The sequence below is a fragment of the Lithobates pipiens genome, unplaced genomic scaffold (genome assembly GCF_037356315.1).
Source record: "Lithobates pipiens isolate NorthernLeopardFrog02 unplaced genomic scaffold, aLitPip1_a1.2 Scaffold_16, whole genome shotgun sequence".
In the NCBI taxonomy this organism is placed as follows: Eukaryota; Metazoa; Chordata; class Amphibia; order Anura; family Ranidae; genus Lithobates; species Lithobates pipiens.
The window spans coordinates 427,175,965-427,194,703 of record NW_027507748.1 but is presented as its reverse complement, the minus strand read 5'-3'; the positions used below and the strand labels follow the sequence as shown (position 1 = coordinate 427,194,703).

Here is an 18,739-nt window from a genome sequence, read left to right as displayed (position 1 = left end):
GTTCACATCCTACCTCTAAAATGTGTTCTAGCTTTACTACAATAAACACATGACAAAGGGGGCAAAATCATGCAGGTGTTTCCAGCTGCCTGTGATGTCTAAATAAAGCCCTGATTAATAATACTAACCTGTTCTTCAGCAAAATGTTGCCATTTCAGAAGAATTTCCTGTAAAAGAATCCATCTGTCTTCCGTCCATCTGCATATTGCAGCCCAACGGTCTCCCAAGTGCTGAAAATTAAAATGTTATCATTAGTAATAATAAACCATATGACACATTATCTTATGACATCATAATCATATGATGGACCTCTCATAGTTGTTTTTATTAGTTTTTTTTTTGTAAGTGTTAGTTTTCAGAGCATTTAGTTTTATTTCTTTCTGAATAGCCAAATATTACAAATCTGTGCAGCTTTCTGCAGCTATGACTCTCCAGCGGCAATATAAATGGAAACAAAATCTAATTTTTATTTTGTTTTAAACTTCTCTGCAGCTCCACCATTCTGTCTCTCATATGACATGTTATCTTGAAGTTTCTAAGTGGGGCTGAAAACATTTTATACTAATATGTTATCAAATTTTTCCCTCTGAAACTTCCAAACTGTCTTCTTCTCCACAAAAAGTGAGTTCAAAATTGTCACTCCAACTGAAAAAATATATTATAGATTTTGATATATGCAGAAGAGTTTTATTCTCAAATGATATTATATATTTCTCAGGGACTCTAGTGGTGTGTTTAAGGTAAGTCTATCATACAGTAATTGTAACTGTTGACTTTCTTCCACCGTATAAATCTAGATGTCTAACTGATATGCTGACCCACCAGCCTCAGTACTTTCTGAATCGACAACCTGAAACAAATACGCATATCAGGAAAGTTAAAGAGAGGTAGAAAGCTATTTTATTGTGTGCTTGTTTGGGGTCAGGAACTCCGTGACAGCCATGCAACCAGAATTTTTTGGAAGTTAGTGCAGCCAGGCAACCTCCATGTTACTCTGAAGACATGTTTATTTTAATTTCATTGGGTTGCACAAAAATTGTGGGCAAAACAAAACAGATTCATTTTCTCAGTTGTATACTTGTATTATGTAATAGAAGGACAAGGGATGATAAGAAGCAGCCTCAGCCTAGGTGTCTCCACCATACCACACACGCATTTCATCCTGCCCACCAGGGCTTAGTCAAAGGGTGGCAGCATACATCAGGAACAAAGTGTTTATGCATTATTAGCCACAGGGAGAGAATAGTGATGAAGGATGAAAAACAGGTGGCAACTAGCTAAGAGCAATCAAAATTAAAACTGCAGTGGGGAAAAAAAATGTATGAACAGTGTGTAAATGACAAATATAAGAAAGTGTTGTTATAAACCAAAATGAAAAAGCAAAAAAGCATAAAAAAAAATTATGAAATAAATACTATTGATGACAACAAAAAATGGTAAAAAAGAGATAATCCAAAGATGAATAATAAAGAAAAAAAGTGAATAATAAAAAGGATGAAAAAAAATTTGGATAAAAGAAAATTAAGATGTTATGATAAAGAATACTGAGAAGTGACCATGAAAAAAATAATAATTAAAATCGGTAGTTGAAATAAAAAAAAACATTTCATGTCATTCTGTTTAAAGGAGCAAAACATGGATTGGAGAGAGAATACAAGCAGACATATGATAAATTGTCAACCTGAAAACAAGGAATACAAGCAATCTTATGTGTGTATCCATGTAATAATGCTCCTTGTATAAAATATAAATGGAAAAAGAATTAGAAAGGAAAGATGGGAAAGGGGAGGGAGGGGAGAAGGGAAAGAGGAGGGGGGTGGAAGGGGAAGGGGGAGGGATAGAAAAAATAAGCTTGAACATCCACAAGTTGATAAAATGTCTCTTCATGATAGTCAAAGATGTTGAGAACTATCACTGCTCCACCTTTATTCGCTTCTTAGATTGTGATGTTTGAATATTCTATTAAAGATTAAACAATATCGCTTTCCACATTGGAATGGGAATGTAGAATATTTATCTATTTCTCGCATTAAGGTGATAAGGTCCTAATTAACAGGTTTCTAAAACCAATCCAGCTTGTCACCTTGTCACTGGATGGGAATAAAATCAGATTTTTGTGTGAAAGAGATGTGAAGATGGTCTGGGACCTTAGTCTTATCTCAAACCAATATACCAAAAAACTCATGATAATGTAATGAACCCATGTATTGAATTAGGCAAAAATTAGAGGAACTCATATTGTCAGAAGCTATATTGAACTAGAATAGAAATACATAAATCAGTGTTCAAATAGTGCTTTTTATTGTTGAACAATGTGTCAACATCTATAATTGTGGAGAACAAACCAAAACTTTGCGTTAGTGCAAAGTTTAGGCCCTTCAAAAATAACTTAAAGACAACAGCATAAAGACAAAATTTAAAATGTTAGTGACAGGCAAGGGATGTGCTATCTTGGATCCCTGAAGCATCTTCCCTTGCCTTATTCTCTTCTTCTTGATGAATGCTTGTGCCCCCCGCCCACCTTTGTTGCTGTCTCTTGATAAGAAAGCTGACTAATTCTGGAATTTATTCAGGTCACATAGAATTTGAGTGCTATTATTCAGAGCCTGCACTTGTTTCTTTTTATAATTATTAATCAGTCTAATAAGACTGTTAGGTGCTTCATCCAGTACGTTTGTCCTCTATTTTCTGCAATCCTTATCCTCTACTTCAAACAATAGGAACTTTATTATCCTTATGCTCCATACACGCAATCGTAATTTTGGTCGGAAAAAGCTCTGATGGTTTTCCTGGCGGAATTCCGATGGGATTTCACTCAAGCTGTCTTGCATACACACCGTCACGCCAAATTCTGACCATCAAGAACGCGGTGGCGTACAACACGTTCAACGGGACTATAAAAAGTAAGTTCAATAGCCAGTGGGCAATAGCTTCCATCTCGTAGTTAAATCTGAGCATGCATGAGTTTTTTCATGTCGGAATTGCATACACATAATTGGAATTTCCAATAGGAACTTTTTCCATCAGAAAAATTGAGAACCTGCTCTCCATCTTCTTCTGGTGGAAATTCAGCCAGCAAAATTCTGATGGAGCATGCAAACGGTTGCATTTTTTGACGAAAAGCTCTCATGTGACTTTTGCTGACCGAAATTACGACCATGTGTATGTGGCATCAGACTTTTTTTTTTTATATTCGTCCAAGGAAGTAACATTCCACCATGGGCAGGTCTCAGTTGACATTAATATTTGAAGTTTTCAAAATAAGGTCTCATAAATGTTTTTGTGATCTGCGTGTTCTACAGAAAAAAAAAAAAAACGGTATTGCTCTTAGTATTTCTCTGTGCCACTTTTTTTCTAGCTCACATAGGTCAAGGCATAGGAGGAGACTGCCATTTTGAGCCCCTACAAACTTAAAAGTAATGTGTGAAAAATAGGGACTAACTGGCTGTGGAGAAGGGAGTATTTTATCAAAAGATCTTTGCAAATAATAGAAAAGATACACCATTATCAAAAAATAAAGGTTAGCTTTTAACTTGAATGGGTGGTGTATCAATAAACCACTAAAAGTGGTTCAACTATAACTTGGTTAATTGGAATTCAGGAATCAGTCTAACACATATACAAATACAAGACTACATTTTTATGTATTATGCAAAACAATAATAGCAATAACACAATAAATAGACATTTTTGGATATAAAATGTACCATTCACTTATCCACTTCATCATGTAAATTTTACATTTCAAACTACCTTTGCTATGTAGTTCCAACAATAAATGTCTTATTTTTCTCATACATTCTTTTTACTTTGAAGCAGAAACAGTTTACCCTCAAGTTTTCTGCTATTATACATCAATTTGAATTATTATTGTCAAATGCAAAATGTTGTTACAATATTCCTTATAACTTTAATGGAAAATATATAATTCTTTGTATTCATCATCTAAAGTTTCCAATACCTTGAGCCATAGCAAAATACCATAATGCTAAAACAATACAGAATAATAAATGATGAAAGTTAAAATTTAGTTGTTTTTACTTTGTTCTATAAGAGGCTCAAGGGTGAAAAGAACTTTTACAATGTTTGCTATTAACCAAGGTACTAGGCATGTGGGATTGAATAAAAGTTTGTAATCACACAATATTGTTAAAATTAGGTCACAGATTGTTCCCGTTGTGAATTTATTAAAAGAGTGAAGAAAACAAATTAAATATCTATGAGTTCCCAAGAGTCAAGGTTTTAAATGTTTGTCATGGGCCTGTTCACCTTTGATTATTTGATGAATAGCAAATATTCAGAGACCTTGTTTGTTTTAAATTACAGTTATTGGAAACATTGCAAACACTGAAAATAACATCTTTAAATTATATGAAAAAAATATATATATTATGACAAGGGCATTTATGACAGGATAAGCAATGTAATTTGAACATTGTTATAATAAGGAAAAATGTATAAAAATAAACAAACATTGTAAAGAAAGGTCCCTGTAATTGCATACCGATATTTTTAAACAAAATTGATGACAGTTAGCTTGATTAAAAATGAAGTCTATGGGGGTGGGTGAATTTGAAGATGAATTATGGCCATTTTCAAAGCTAATAGGCAAGAGAATGTCAAGCAAAGGACACAGAGAACTGTTACGAGACATGTACCAATGGAAAAATATATTTAAAAAAATGACCATTCATCAGGCAGAGGGTCCTTCTTTTTATGCAACTTCGAGGGCCACATTGAAAAAAAACCAAACAACAATCTGTCTAAATACGTGCTTGGTGATGCTTTAAAGCTGTGTGCAGTGTTACAAAACAGAATGGTTCTCAAGGACAGTGTCACAGTATTCTAACATCACATACTGTACTTAACTGGTGTAATAGTTTTTTTTTTTACTTTTGCATCATTGCTTAGCTTAAAAACCAGTAACACCCTATTCGGATTCATTATAATTTAAAAAGGATTTTTCTTTTTAGGTTGTTTCTGATGTGGCACCTGATTTTTTTGTTCAGAAGTAACCGTCCTGATTTTAATTGACTGGTGGGAATAGCAGCCATAACAGATCTAGGAGCGATAGGAAATTATATTTAAAAAATAAAAATAAAGCTTAAGCCCTCAACTTTGTGCAACTTATGCCGCATACACACGTAGCGGACTATCCGGCGGACTTAGTCTGGCGGACTTCCCGCCGGACTGTCCGCCAGACTTTCCGAACGAGCTACTTGCCCACACACGGCACTTTTTCAGCAGACTAATACGGCGTACTAAGTCCGCCGGACTATCAGCCGTACTTTTGAAATGAACGGACTCACCCACACACGTGGAGGAAAGCCCGCTCATTTTGAGCGCGTCTCCAGGTAGCCGGGGCCAGCGAAGGAGGCGTCGCTGGCCCCGTCACCTGGTATGGACTTAAAGGGGAACCCCAACGCCGAAAAAAATTAGCGTGGGGTCCCCCCCTAGGTCCACATCAGACCCTTGTCCGAGCACGCTACCCGGCCGGCCAGGAAAGGGGGGGACGAACGAGCACCCCCTCCGTACCAGGCCGCGTGCCCTCAATATGGGGGGTGCCTTGGGGAAGGGGGGGCGCGGCCCCCCCACCTCAAAGCACCTTGTCCCCATGTTGATGAGGACAAGGGCCTATTCCCGACAACCCTGGCCGTTGGTTGTCGGGGTCTGTGGGCGGGGGCTTATCAGAATCCAGGAGCCCCCTTTAATAACAGGGCCCCCGGATACCGTCCCCCACCCTATGTGAATGAGTATGGGTTACAATGTACCCCTACCCATTCGCCTGTAATAAAAAGTAAAAAAAAAACACAACACACAAGGGTTAAAATAGTTTATTGCACAGCTCCGGGGGTCTTCCGTCTTCGGGGGTCTTCTCGCCGGACTCCTCCGCTATCTTCTTCTATCTCTTTTGCTAGCGGAGGAGCCCGGCTTTCTTATTCGCCGCCGCCCTCTTCTTCCGACTTCGGGGGTCTTGTCCCCCTCTTCGATTCTTCTTGCCGGGCCACCGCGCCTTCTTCTAGCTCTTTTACAGGCAGTGGCCCGGTCTTCTGTCGCCACTGTCGCCACTGTCGATGTCGCCGTCTTCTGTTCTTCTCTTCAGATGGTGCCTCATCGCATCCTCCGCTCACAATGGCAGGGAAGCTGCGCGCGGCGACTTATATAGGGACATCACCGGATGATGTCCCCGCCCAGTATGATGTCACAGTCCTAGAGGATGCTGGGACTGTGACATCATACTGGGCGGGGAAATCATCCGGTGATGTCCCTATATAAGTCGCCGCGTGCAGCGCGTGCCATTGTGAGCGGAGGATGCAACGAGGCAACATCTGAAGAAAAGAAGAGAAGAACAGAAGAACAGAAGACGGCGACATCGACAGCGGCGACAGTGGCGACAGAAGACCGGGCCACTGCCTGTAAAAGAGCTAGAAGAAGGTGCGGTGGCCCGGCAAGAAGAACCGAAGAGGGGGACAAGACCCCCAAAGTCGGAAGAAGAGGGCGCGGTGAAGAAGAAAGCCAGGCTCTTCCGCTAGCAAAAGAGCTAGAAGAAGATAGTGGAGGAGTCCGGCGAGAAGACCCCCGAAGACGGAAGACCCCCGGAGCTGTGCAATAAACTATTTTAACCCTTGTGTGTTGTGTTTTTTTTTACTTTTTATTACAGGTGAATGGGTAGGGGTACATTGTACCCCATACTCATTCACATAGGATGGGGGGCCGGTATCCGGGGGCCCCCTTATTAAAGGGGGCTCCCATATTCCGATAAGCCCCCACCCGCAGACCCCGACAACCAACGGCCAGGGTTGTCGGGAAGAGGCCCTTGTCCTCATCAACATGGGGACAAGGTGCTTTGGGGTGGGGGGCCGCGCCCCCCCTTCCCCAAGGCACCCCCTCATGTTGAGGGCACGCGGCCTGGTACGGCTCAGGAGGGGGGGCACTCGCTCGTCCCCCCTTTCCTGGCCGGCCGGGTAGCGTGCTCGGACAAGGGTCTGATGTGGACCTAGGGGGGACCCCCACGCTGATTTTTTCGGTGTTGGGGTTCCCCTTTAAGTCCATACCAGGTGACGGTGCCAGCGACGCCTCCTTCGCTGGCCCCAGGTACCCGGAGACGAGCTCAAAATGAGCGGCCTTTTCTCCGGGAGAGAAAAATCTGTTCATTTCAAAAGTACAGCGGACTGGCATACACACGGCCGGATTGTCCGCCGAAATGCGAGTCTGACGGAAAGATTGGAGTGCAAAACTACTTTCTAAGTCTGCCATACTTTTGGGTAAAAAAAGTCCGCTGGAGGCTACACACGGTCCGCCGGACTTTTCCACCAGATTGTTTGATCGTGTGTACGTGGCATTAGAGAGTAGAACAACAGTTTGGTGAAATGTCAAAACAGAGTGTCACAAAAACATATCAAAACCTCAACCACAAATTCCCCAAACTCCCTCTTATCGCCATATCCCTGATTGCTCCCAAAATATTCAGAATATAGACTTTGCAGTATGTGTTTGTGTTGTGTTATGATAGTCAGTCTTGGTAAAAGTACCAGTTATTTAGTTATTTGACATGGAGTTTGAGAGTCTTAAATTAATACACATCAAGGGGGCAGCATCACACTACACTGAGTGGAGTCAAGTGTAGGCTACAGGCTGGCCATAAATCTCTTAACTCCACCCTGTCATCGAAAGCAGCATCAATGACTTTGCAGGTGTCACATCCACAGCTTCTTGAGCAGAAGAAATCCCCTTAATCACCCCCATACTCATCTTCTCAATGTCAGATTGGCAAAACATATGGCATCACAGCTGTTCCTATTCAAGCTAGGGAGCCATCCCCCTTTCACAAATTTAAGGCATGTACTGTACCACAGTGCACACTGCCAGGTACCCACTGTTCATTTTTTTGCCCAGTATGCCTTATACCAACAAGAACAAGGTAATGTCTTGCTGGACTATGTGGTCAGCTGTAGGCTTCACATGACCACAGATACATGGTCCAGCAGGCATAAGCAAGGACATTACATCTCCTTCACAGTCATCTAGGCAAATTGTCTGGCAGCTGAGAAGGAAGAAAGACAGGGATCATCACCTGAGCTCTTGGAGCCACTTCATACCCTGCACCTTGATGATGGTGCCAGCACAGTCTCCTTCCACTTCTTCTCAATAGCCTAATTCTGTGACTCCTTAGAACCACCAGTTTGCCTTTGCAATGACCTGGGCAAAATTTTGCCATGTCATTTTGCGGTTAGTATGCCTGTGGGGTAGGGGACACACTGGACTAGACTAGAGTCTGGAAGCTCTTCAGGAGCAGGCCTAGAGATGGCTGATCTCACAACAGCTTATGTTAGGCCAATCATGTGTGACAAAATCACTAACATGCTGGCCACACTTCAGGAAGGAAAAGTTTGCACGCAAACCTTAGCTGGGCCTGAACCTGTTGGTGCAGTGGTTCTTTGGTTAAGTACTGTCATGGTCGACCTGGTGTCCCGATCGCACATAGGAGACCTGCCCGCAGGATTCCTTTGCTGAGAACTTGTCGGTATCCTTGGGCGCGCGTTAGCGCGAACGGACGCACGCGAGTGCACGTAGATACGAACGGGCGCACGCGGGTGCGCAACGGCACGGACGGGTGCACGCGGGTGCGCAATGGTGCGAATGGGCGCCCGCGGGTGCGCGGGGTCACGAACGGGCGCACGGTTACCCGCGGGGGCACGCAGACTCGCCGTGCGACCGTTCTTGGCGCCCAAAGGGCTACTTAAGGAATCTGCCTCTGTTCCTCCTTGCTGTCCAGTCTACAGCGTGTCCGGTGATTCTGCTATCTGTTTTCTGTTGTTCCTGATTCCCGTTACCCGGCCTGTTCCTGACTTCGTTTGCTTGCTGCCTGCCTCCGACCTCCTGCCCATCTGACTACGTCTCTGTCTCTTCCCGTGTACCTCTGCTGCCCGCCTGATACCGACCCGGCTTGTTCCCGACTCTGCTGTCTGCCGCCTGTTGCTCCAGCCTGATTGCTAGTGCCTGCTGATACCCGCTGACTGCCACCTACTGTTCCAGCCTGACCGCCAGTGCCTGCTGTTACCCACGGACCACCACCAGCTGTTCCAGTCATCCACCTGTACCTACTGTTTGACCACATCTCTACCTGCCTACCGGGTGTCTACCATCCAGTGCCTCTGTGGATCTCTTGCTGCTGCGGGTCCGAATCTACCTTACTCCAGCTTGGCACTTGTGCCCTCTGAACTCTTGAATTCCTGTTTCCACTTCCAGGGGTTTTCGAGCCGGAGGCTTACGAGGAGCCGCTCCCTGCATTCTGGGCTCTCATACCAGGTACGTGACAAGTACCCTGGCTTATAGGATATCCTATGGCAAGCCAGAAGAATGTGAAGCCATTTTACACCCAGAACATGTTCTCCTGGCAGAAATGCACTGACAACACAAGTTACCTGCCAAGCGCCTCATATGTGATACATCCATGCACTAGAATTTAACATTACCCATGATATGGTGTATTCACTAGCAGCAGTAGGTCATTACATGAGTATCTGTGTGAGTACAGGATGAGGACAGGTTCTTGGGAGATGGGTTTATTTTTATCACATCAATGGCTCCTGATTCAGGGCAAAACATCTTGTCACCATTTAAGGTGGCCAGAAGAGATATTGATTAGCATTATAATCCTTGTACTGCTTCTGCTGGATCACACACTGCATGGTGTTTCTAGACCAGAAACTGGAAGCACAACAACAGGAGGAAGCAGAGCACATCCTGCTGGCCCTTTGCTTACTGCCTCCATCTCTGTGAGGCTGAGGCAGTAGGAGGCTTAGAAAATATTATGAGAAGGAGGGTTAGTGTGCTGGCAGTAAAGGGGAGAAGAATTGGAGGGGCATTGTTGATGAGGAAGAGGAGGGCTGGGGTTCTGGCAGTGAGGAGGCATCATAGAATCTATTCCACCATCCATGAAGCAACACAAAGTAACCTACTCTGAAGTACATTAAGTGTGGCAAATAAAATGTAGTGTTTAGTAGGCACAGGTGAAGGGGGGACAACTAATATAAACAAGCTGACCACCCTCCAAAAAGGTAGCCTTAATTTCATGACCATTTCTGAAACAGGAAAAGCTGATTTTTGTAGGTAGCACAGCACTACACACTTCTCTGCAAAAGATGTGGGCTCCAAAACAACTTCTTTAGATTCTTTATTTTATTTTATTTTAATTATTTACTAGATGGTGCAAGTTATCATAGCTATTTCTTATACTACTTAGACCCCTTTCACATTGAAGGTGCTTTTCAGGCATTTTAGCACTAAAAATAGCACCTGTAAAGCGCCTGAAAAGAGCGCCTCTCGTGTCTCTCCGGTGTGAAAGCCTGAGTTTTTTTCACACTGGGGCAGTGTGCTTGCAGGACATTAGAGAAAGTCCTGCAAGCAGAAGCTTTGGGGCGGTTTGGGAGTACTGTATATGCCGCTCCCAAAACACCCTGCCAATTGAAATGAATGGACAGCGATGCCAAAGCTCCTGCAAAGCACTTTGGCAGCGCCACAAAACGGGTACTTTTAACCCTTTGCTCGGTCGCTAGTGGGTGTTAAAAGTGCCCCGCTAGTGTCCAAAAAGCTAAAACGATGGTAAAGCACTGCTAAAACGAGCAGCGCTTTACTGCTAACGTGGTGCCGCTCCAGTGTGAAAGGGGTCTTAGTCAAGTGAAAAAATGCAATATTTTCTGTTTTAAAGACATTCAACCAGAACAGAATGACATTTATTTTTTGTCTTCCACTTTCATTGACATTTTAATTGCTATGCAAATTATAGTAAATACGCCTTTATTTAAGTAAGTTTTAGTAGAGGAAAGTAGACAAGGCAGGTTTTATCAAGAACTAAAAATGAAATATTTCACAAAGAATAACTGGGAAATATTATGAGGTCAGTGTATAGTATAAGCAGCTTTTTTAGCAGTGATCAGCAGTATCCATGTACAATCAATTTTCTGCAGGTAATCGCTGCAGTAGAGATTACATGCAAAAAGCCATGAATAGTAAGCACTGTCTGGCTCCCATTGCTTTCAATAGGCTGTCCCGCCTGCACCTATTTGCATGCATCCCCTTTGAGTCGTCCACGGGTAATCACAAACAGCTCCATTTGGAAGTATGAATGGGGCCTTGGGCTGCAGTTTTGTAGAGAGACTAGGCATGTTTTATCCAAAAAAAAACAATTACAGCATATTATTTCAGAGACAATAGACATAAACATTGTTCTAACTGCATGCACAGTATGTGAGCAACTCTTGCTAGACTTGACTGTTTCCCAGAGAGACAGCAGGCAGGGTTATGATTTGGAAATCAAAATTAAAGTGATTTATATAGCAGAAAAAGCAATGAATGTTGTACTGATTACATGAAAAATATGTAAGCACCTTTTACTAGCCCATCATTTTATGGTGTTTAACCACTTACAGACCGGACGATTTTGCTGGTCAAAGACCAGACCACTTTTTGCGATTCGGCACTGCGTCACTTTAACTGACAATTGCGCGGTCGTGCGACGTGGCTCCCAAACAAAATTGACATCCTTTTTTTCCCACAAATAGAGCTTTCTTTTGGTGGTATTTGATCACCCCTGCGGTTTTTATTTTTTGCGCTATAAACAAAAATAGAGCGACAATTTTGAAAAAAAAACGCATTATTTTTTACTTTTTGTTATAATAAATATCCCCCAAAAATATATAAAAAAACATTTTTTTCCCTCAGTTTAGGCCGATACGTATTCTTCTACATATTTTTGGTAAAAAAAATCACAATAAGCGATTATTGATTGGTTTGCGTAAAAGTTATAGCGTTTACAAAATAGGGATAGTTTTATAGCATTTTTATTAATAATTTTTTATTATTATTTTTTTTACTAGTAATGGCGGCGATCAGCAATTTTTATTGTGACTGCGACATTGTGGGGGACCCATCGGACATTTTTGACACATTTTTGGGACCATTGTCATTTATACAGTAATCACTGCTATATAAATGCAGTGATTCCTGTGTAAATTACACTGGCAGTGAAGGGGTTAACCAATGGGTGGCAGTGTAGGGGTTAAGTGTTCCTAGGGGTGTGTTACTAACTGTGGGGGGGTTGGGCTTTCATTTTCACATGGAGCAGAGATCAGCGTCACTAGTTGCTAGGCAGAATGGAGAAATGCTGTTTACACGGCATTTCCTCCATTCAGCCGTCCCGTGAGACGATCGCGGGGATGCCCGTGGCGATCGAGTCCGCGGGTCCCACGACCGGACTCACGGGGGTCCCGACCAGCGCGGGAGTGCGCCACCGGCGGCGCACTCCCGATGGCAGGGCGGCATTGAATATTGGACGTACCTGTACGCCAATATGCCTGCCCGTGCCATTCTGTCGACGTACATCGTCGTGCGCTGGTCGGGAACCGGTTAATTTCTCCAAGGTAAGCCAGAAAAATGTTTCATACACAGTACTTAGGCACTTTTAGTAGACCTTTTTCGGTCATGCCCCTGTTTGAACTTGCCGATGCCAGACATTGGACCCATGTGTATGAGGCTTGAAATTCAGACTCTCATTTCTATCTATTTCAAAGAAAGAGGCTGAATAGATAAGGATACATGCTGTAGGAGGAACAAGTGTAGATAGAATGTACTTCTTATGAAGAGCATAAAAGACAGAATCCACATTCTGCACAAAGTGTAAAAAATGAAGAACCAACTGACCTGATGGAAACCCTGCAAGGGTTAAACTAGATAAAAAAGAAGCAGCAGGGTGAACATGATAGAAGAGTCCAGATCTACTTGATGACTCAGTATAGTCAGGGAATATAAATTAGTGTGGTCAATCTCATAATCTCATCAAAAGAGTAAAAAAAAAAAAAAAATTAAAGAGCAATCATCCTTGAAAACAATAAATTCCTTAAAAAAAAGAGGGGGTTGGAATTCCCTGAAACAAGTTCCTGTGGTCATGGGAAGCAATGGTCCCAGGGTGACAGGGAATATAAACAACTTGAGACTAAGGCCGCGTACACACGGGCGGACTGTTCGCCCAACCTTGTCCGCTGAACAGTGTTTGGGCGGACAGTCCGCTCGTGTGTGGGGCTTCAGCGGACAGTTTCAGCAGACAGTTGGACGGACAAGGTCTTACGGAAATTCCGAAAAACTGTCCGCTGAAACAAGGTTTCAGCGGACTGTTCGCTCGTGTGTAGGCTTGTTCGGCCAACTAAGTCTCGCGCATGCTCAGAAAGGATTTTCACGCCGAAAGCTATAATGCAGTGTATAGGACGTCGTATTTTTCGTCCCGTCGTACGTGCCGTTCACGTCATCGCGCACGGTTTCAGCAAACTGTTCGTCCGTCGTGTGTGGCCATGTCCGTCCATGCTAAGTTTGAGCAGACTGTTTGCCGAAACTGTTGGACGGACAAAGTTGGGCGAACAGTCCGCGCGTGTGTACGCGGCCTAAGTACACTGAGGTGCAGTGATACCAGAAAGGTTAACAGAAAGGAAGGGAAGGGCAACTGAACACGATGCCCAATTGTAGGGTCTAGAGTGAGATGTCCAAGCATCTAATCCAAAAATAGTAGCTTCCCAACAGACCCATGGATGAAAGAGCAAGAAGACTATTTACTTTAAAGTCTGCATTGAAACACGCACCAAAATATAAAACCGGAAGGTTTGGGCATGGCAAGGATAAGGGCGGACATGTAGTACCGACACTCCAGGTATTTAGTCAAGGTTCCCTATGTGCATGGACAGATAATGCTAGCATGTGGGAAACCAACTTTGATGTAGCTAAGAGGCCATTATAACTAATGTGGAGGACTACAGATAGCTACTCAACAATCTGTAAGACCTCTGGATCGTGGACCATGTTAGGAGAGTCACTCTCAAAGGGTGGAATCCATTGAAACAAGGTATAAAAAATAAAACCTAATACATTTCTTTATAAAAGGAAACATTTGATAATTGGCAGCCTCTATTTATCGAAAGGGAACAATTTCCATAGGTCAAAAGAGGTCCAAGGGTCTTTGTGATAGCACAGTTGAGAAAGGTTTTTACCTTACATAGCAGATTGATCATGGTAAAGAGAAGCACAGGGTAAAACTAAAAAAAAACAAGGAAAAGGAAGACAGTAATGTTCTAAATTAGTCAGGGGCAGAGAAATGGTAGAAATAAAAATGAACCCTAGATGGTACTGTTTAAAATTCTGTGGACAGAAGCAGCAACTGTCAGAACAGGCTATAAGAGGCTTATTAGACTTAGCTTTAGAAGCTATAATGAGGTGGATCCTATGCAACTATGAGGCAATGGAGCTAAAATACAAGTATCTAATTCTTCAAAGGCAATTGTTGAGTTGAATTTAGTATGGGAGTATGAGAGAAAATTACCAGTTGCAGCAGAATTGCCCTTCAAATTTCTTTAAGAGACATATTGCACTAGATAGTCGAAAGCAACAGACCCAAGCGGAGCAAGGTATGCATACCCACAAACTCAGGTAAGCAGTGTAAAAATCCAGGCCAGGTAATTCAAATGACTCACAAGTGTGCCAAATAGAGGAAGCAGTAGGAAAAGACTTCCTTCTGAATTGAAGGCTAGGAAGGTAGTAAGGAGTGTGTGTGATAGACACTGCACCTAGTGGAGGACATCAGTACTGTGTACCTCAGGTTAAACCAATACCTCAGTAAAAAAATGGAGGGAAAAAGGAACCCAAAGCTAAATATGTCATACAGTTAATTTTGCGGCAAAATTCCAGTTTAAGAATAAATAAATAAGGGGGCAGAGTCATACTTACAGATTGTGCCACAGCTCGAAGTGACCCTGTTGGTCATTCCAGCTCATGATGACAGCCTGTTTTGGCATTTGAGCACTGAGCTATGCATTGGCGCTTTCCAAGCCTGTGTGTACTGTGTCAGATAGTCATAGAGTGCTCTCCAGTTCATAGCAGTATACAGCCTCTGGTATAACCAAATCTCCCATGTCTATAGGTATGCGTAAGCCTGTATATGTGATAATAAATCCTGATATATGTCTTTTGACACCTATGCCCTTCATTAAAGCTATTTTGAGTACATATCACTCCCTTGTTTCAGGGAGTATCACAACTGATCTCTGTACTCTTGCATTCTAAGTGAATGGTCAAAAGCTGTCATGAGCATATTTTGGCCTAAGGCACTGGGCACTTGATTGTAGCATTTGAGTGAATCATCCTTTACTGTGTTTAAGGCTTCATATGTTCTCTCTCTCTGAATTATTGTTTGAGGTTGACTTATCTTTATATATAACCCTTACACACTGGTACCTGCCTTATTTCACCTCTCAGTTGATGATTCAGGAAATAATTATGGGAGCACAATTGATGTTAGCAGTTACTACACTTATTTTGTTTCAATGTATTTTATTCATTTTTATTATTTGTGATTTTTTGTTGGTAGCACAGGAGTTATGTTTTCATTTTATTGACCATCATTTTTTTTCCCACCAAAATCCCTCTTAAACCAATCCTATGGCACAAGATATCACCAAAACACATAGCAGAGGTGCACCAATATGCTGCCAGAAACTATTGGCAGTGCTTCTCTTAACACCATGTCATCATAAATACACATTAGGTATTTTGATTACTAAACAAGACATTAAAGGATAATACAGAACATAATCTGTAATATAATGGACAACACATCTTAGAGATTTAGTGAAAAACCAAGGTCAACATTTTAGTGCATAAGACCAGTAAAGGTGATGATGACTGAAAGCCGATCAGTACAGGGGTGATGAATTTTACTCAGTGGTTTTCAAATGGCTTTCTGCTGAAAATGTTCATAATTATTCTGGTTAGATGGCAGCTACACACCTGCTGGCTTCTATTTTTAGGAATATTTTACGTGATACATCATCTCATGCCAACTGAAAAACTAAAAGGTCACACTATGTCTGTGTGACTCTTTGTTGTCTGTTTTAAAAAAGAAACATAAGAAAAAAAATTACATCATCACAGTTGGAAAGACATGAATTGCAAAGTATTGACTGCACTAATTTGCATGACATAATGAATAGAAATAAATAACAGTATTCATTATAGATCTGAATGACAGAATCAAAGAAACCTGCAATCAGTAATAAGAGCTTGCCAATTTTTTAATAGAGTATTTCCTTTAAAATGATTGTACGAGGCAGTTGCTTTACAACAGTGTAACATATTTTATATATAATAGTAGCGTACAGTTGAGAGAAGCATGGGCAGCAAAAACCCATTTGAGGGCTGACAGTAGCATCTCAAACAAAAATAATTTAATTATACAATGTCTGCAAGAGGTTGATTCAGTAAAGGCACACAGACTGTTCACTTTGCAGGGGAACTTTATCTTATGGCAGTGAATGTGGTAAAAAGTAATCTTGCAAAGATTACCCAAACAAACAAATGCGGCTGATTTGTTGGTCTTACCGTTACCTTCTTGACCTTGTGTACGTCTAGGGGTTTCCCGAGGTAGATGGCCCAAAGAATTGTAGAAACTGATACCGGATCCACTTTTGGGATTTTTATTTGCAAAAAAAAGTAGACAAAACACAGTCTCTCAATGAGGGTTAGAGGGTTTAGGTAGAAAATTCAGGTACTCTTGGAACTACTCAAAATAGGAAGTCTCTCACTATAGAAATCCATAGAATAGCCACTCACAACTGGATTCTCACAGCTACTGAATAGATCTCCTCTCACTAGCCCTAGCAGCCGATAGTGTGTTCAGATAAAGCAAAGCCTCTGCCACAGACTTGCATGTGGAACGTTTGAATAAAGTCTCTGGCGCAGACTTGTTGTAGAACACTTGTAGTAAAGTCTCTGCCACAGACTTGTTGTAGAACACTTGTATTAAAGTCTCTGCCACAGACTTGTTGTAGAACACTTGTAGTAAAGTCTCTGCCACAGACTTGTTGTAGAACACTTGTAGTAAAGTCTCTGCCACAGACTTGTTGTAGAACACTTGTAGTAAAGTCTCTGCCACAGACTTGTTGTAGAACACTTGTAGTAAAGTCTCTGCCACAGACTTGTTGTAGAACACTTGTAGTAAACTGAAGGATGTAGACAAATTTAGAGAGCCCTCATATGGTACCAGTATCTTGCAGCCCGTCCAGCGATACCGTATAAGTGTAGATTCACTTGGGGTCTTTCAACTAAGCCTCCAGGCTCTTTCTGAGAAGCCAGCCTTCAGCGTGGTTGTTTCCTCAGTTGCTGGGCCTCTCCACAGATGAGATGGCACCGGACCACCTCCGAATCCTCCTTCCAGTTATTTTGCCTCGGGCTAGCCAGCACGAGACTCGGAATTGGATGGATCCACACTCCAGGCCATGAGAGCCATGGGGGCTGGTCAGGAGGACCAGGACCAAACAGACAGAAATATCTCCTGGACCAGAACCCAGAAGCACATGATGTCAGTACCTTAAGTACATTCTCCCAGAATGCACAGCAGGATGACACTCCCACTGGGCTGGTTCCGAGAAAAAAATGGCACTCAATGCGCCCAGCTGAACCACGTTTTCACACTTGCCAGTAATGACAGCGCCACCTGGGGCCAAGCAGAACACAGTGCAATCCAGCTAGACTAGTACTGAAACCATATATTGGTATAATTAAACCCAAAACCAAACTGCAGTTCTAGGAACTTTAAATAGAGGAAAACACATAGCACGTGCTCTTCAGGAGCCGACGCTACACTTGCACATAATTGGACAATGGAACTTAGTAAACCTTTACCTCATTCACTAAGCTAAAATTAAATTCTAAAAGAGGATACCCAAGCATAATGAACAGCCTAGTTGCCGTTAATAAATTGATCACAAGTATTTAGTCAAACATGAACCTTCAAATAATATTCAGATTATCAAATAATTTACTAAAACTGATTTAAATAATGTGTTATGGGTTGGAAGATAAAGCACTCTACTGTATATACTGTATACAGGTATACAAGAGTAAGATATTTGCATCTGTAGACTCTGCGACATACAGTATTTAGTAAATGCCCTTTAGAGTTTTCCAGTCACCTATAGAGATGACCAGCATTAGTTAGTCCCACTGGGCAAATGCAAAAAACTAGTCAAGAGTAGCGATGATAATCTAATTGTATGTATCAGTTGAATTGTTGTAAAATGATCAAGTATGGCTAAGCACAGGCATTAAAAAGCAGTTTAAAAAAAATAAAAACAGAACCAGTATGACTTTAGGAGTTAAAGTTTATCTATTCTGAATCCAAGAATGTTTGGATAACTGTTTCAATGACTGTATTGTATCTATGGGGAAGCAGCTTTGCCACCCTAATGCCCCTTTCACACTGGGTCGCTTTGCAGGCGCCACAGCACTAAAAATAGCGCCTGCAAAGCGCCCTGAAACAGCCGCTGCTTCCTCTCTAATGTGAAAGCCCCGAGGGCTTTCACACTGGAGCATTGCGTTGGCAGGATGCCAAAAAATGTCCTACTAGCAGCATCTTTGGAGCAGTGAAGGAGCAGTGTATACACCGCTCCTGCCCATTGAAATGAAAGGGGCAGCGCGGCTATACTGCCAGCATAGCGCTGCTTGCGGTTGGTTTTAACAGACGCTAGTGGGGGTTTAAAACTGCCCTGCTAGCGGGCGAATAGCACCGCTATAACAACGATAAAGATAGTGCCATTTTATCGCCAATGCCGCCCCCACCCCAGTGTGAAAGGGGCCTTAAACAAGAAGTTTGTTAGGAAAAAAAACAGCCTATCCCTCTCATTTCATTACCATGGGGTGG

General features: G+C 42.3%; 1 protein-coding gene across 5 annotated transcripts in view; it reads right to left on the bottom strand.

Moving 5' to 3' along the window:
* Window positions 1-18,739, bottom strand: part of DMD (dystrophin) — a 3,436,004-nt gene that overhangs the window by 2,210,377 nt on the left and 1,206,888 nt on the right. For all 5 annotated transcript variants that reach the window (XM_077482558.1, XM_077482560.1, XM_077482557.1 and 2 more), the window contains one exon: window positions 129-230. In XM_077482558.1, coding sequence (XP_077338684.1) covers window positions 129-230 — 102 coding nt within the window. The remainder of the gene's footprint in view (window positions 1-128; window positions 231-18,739) is intronic.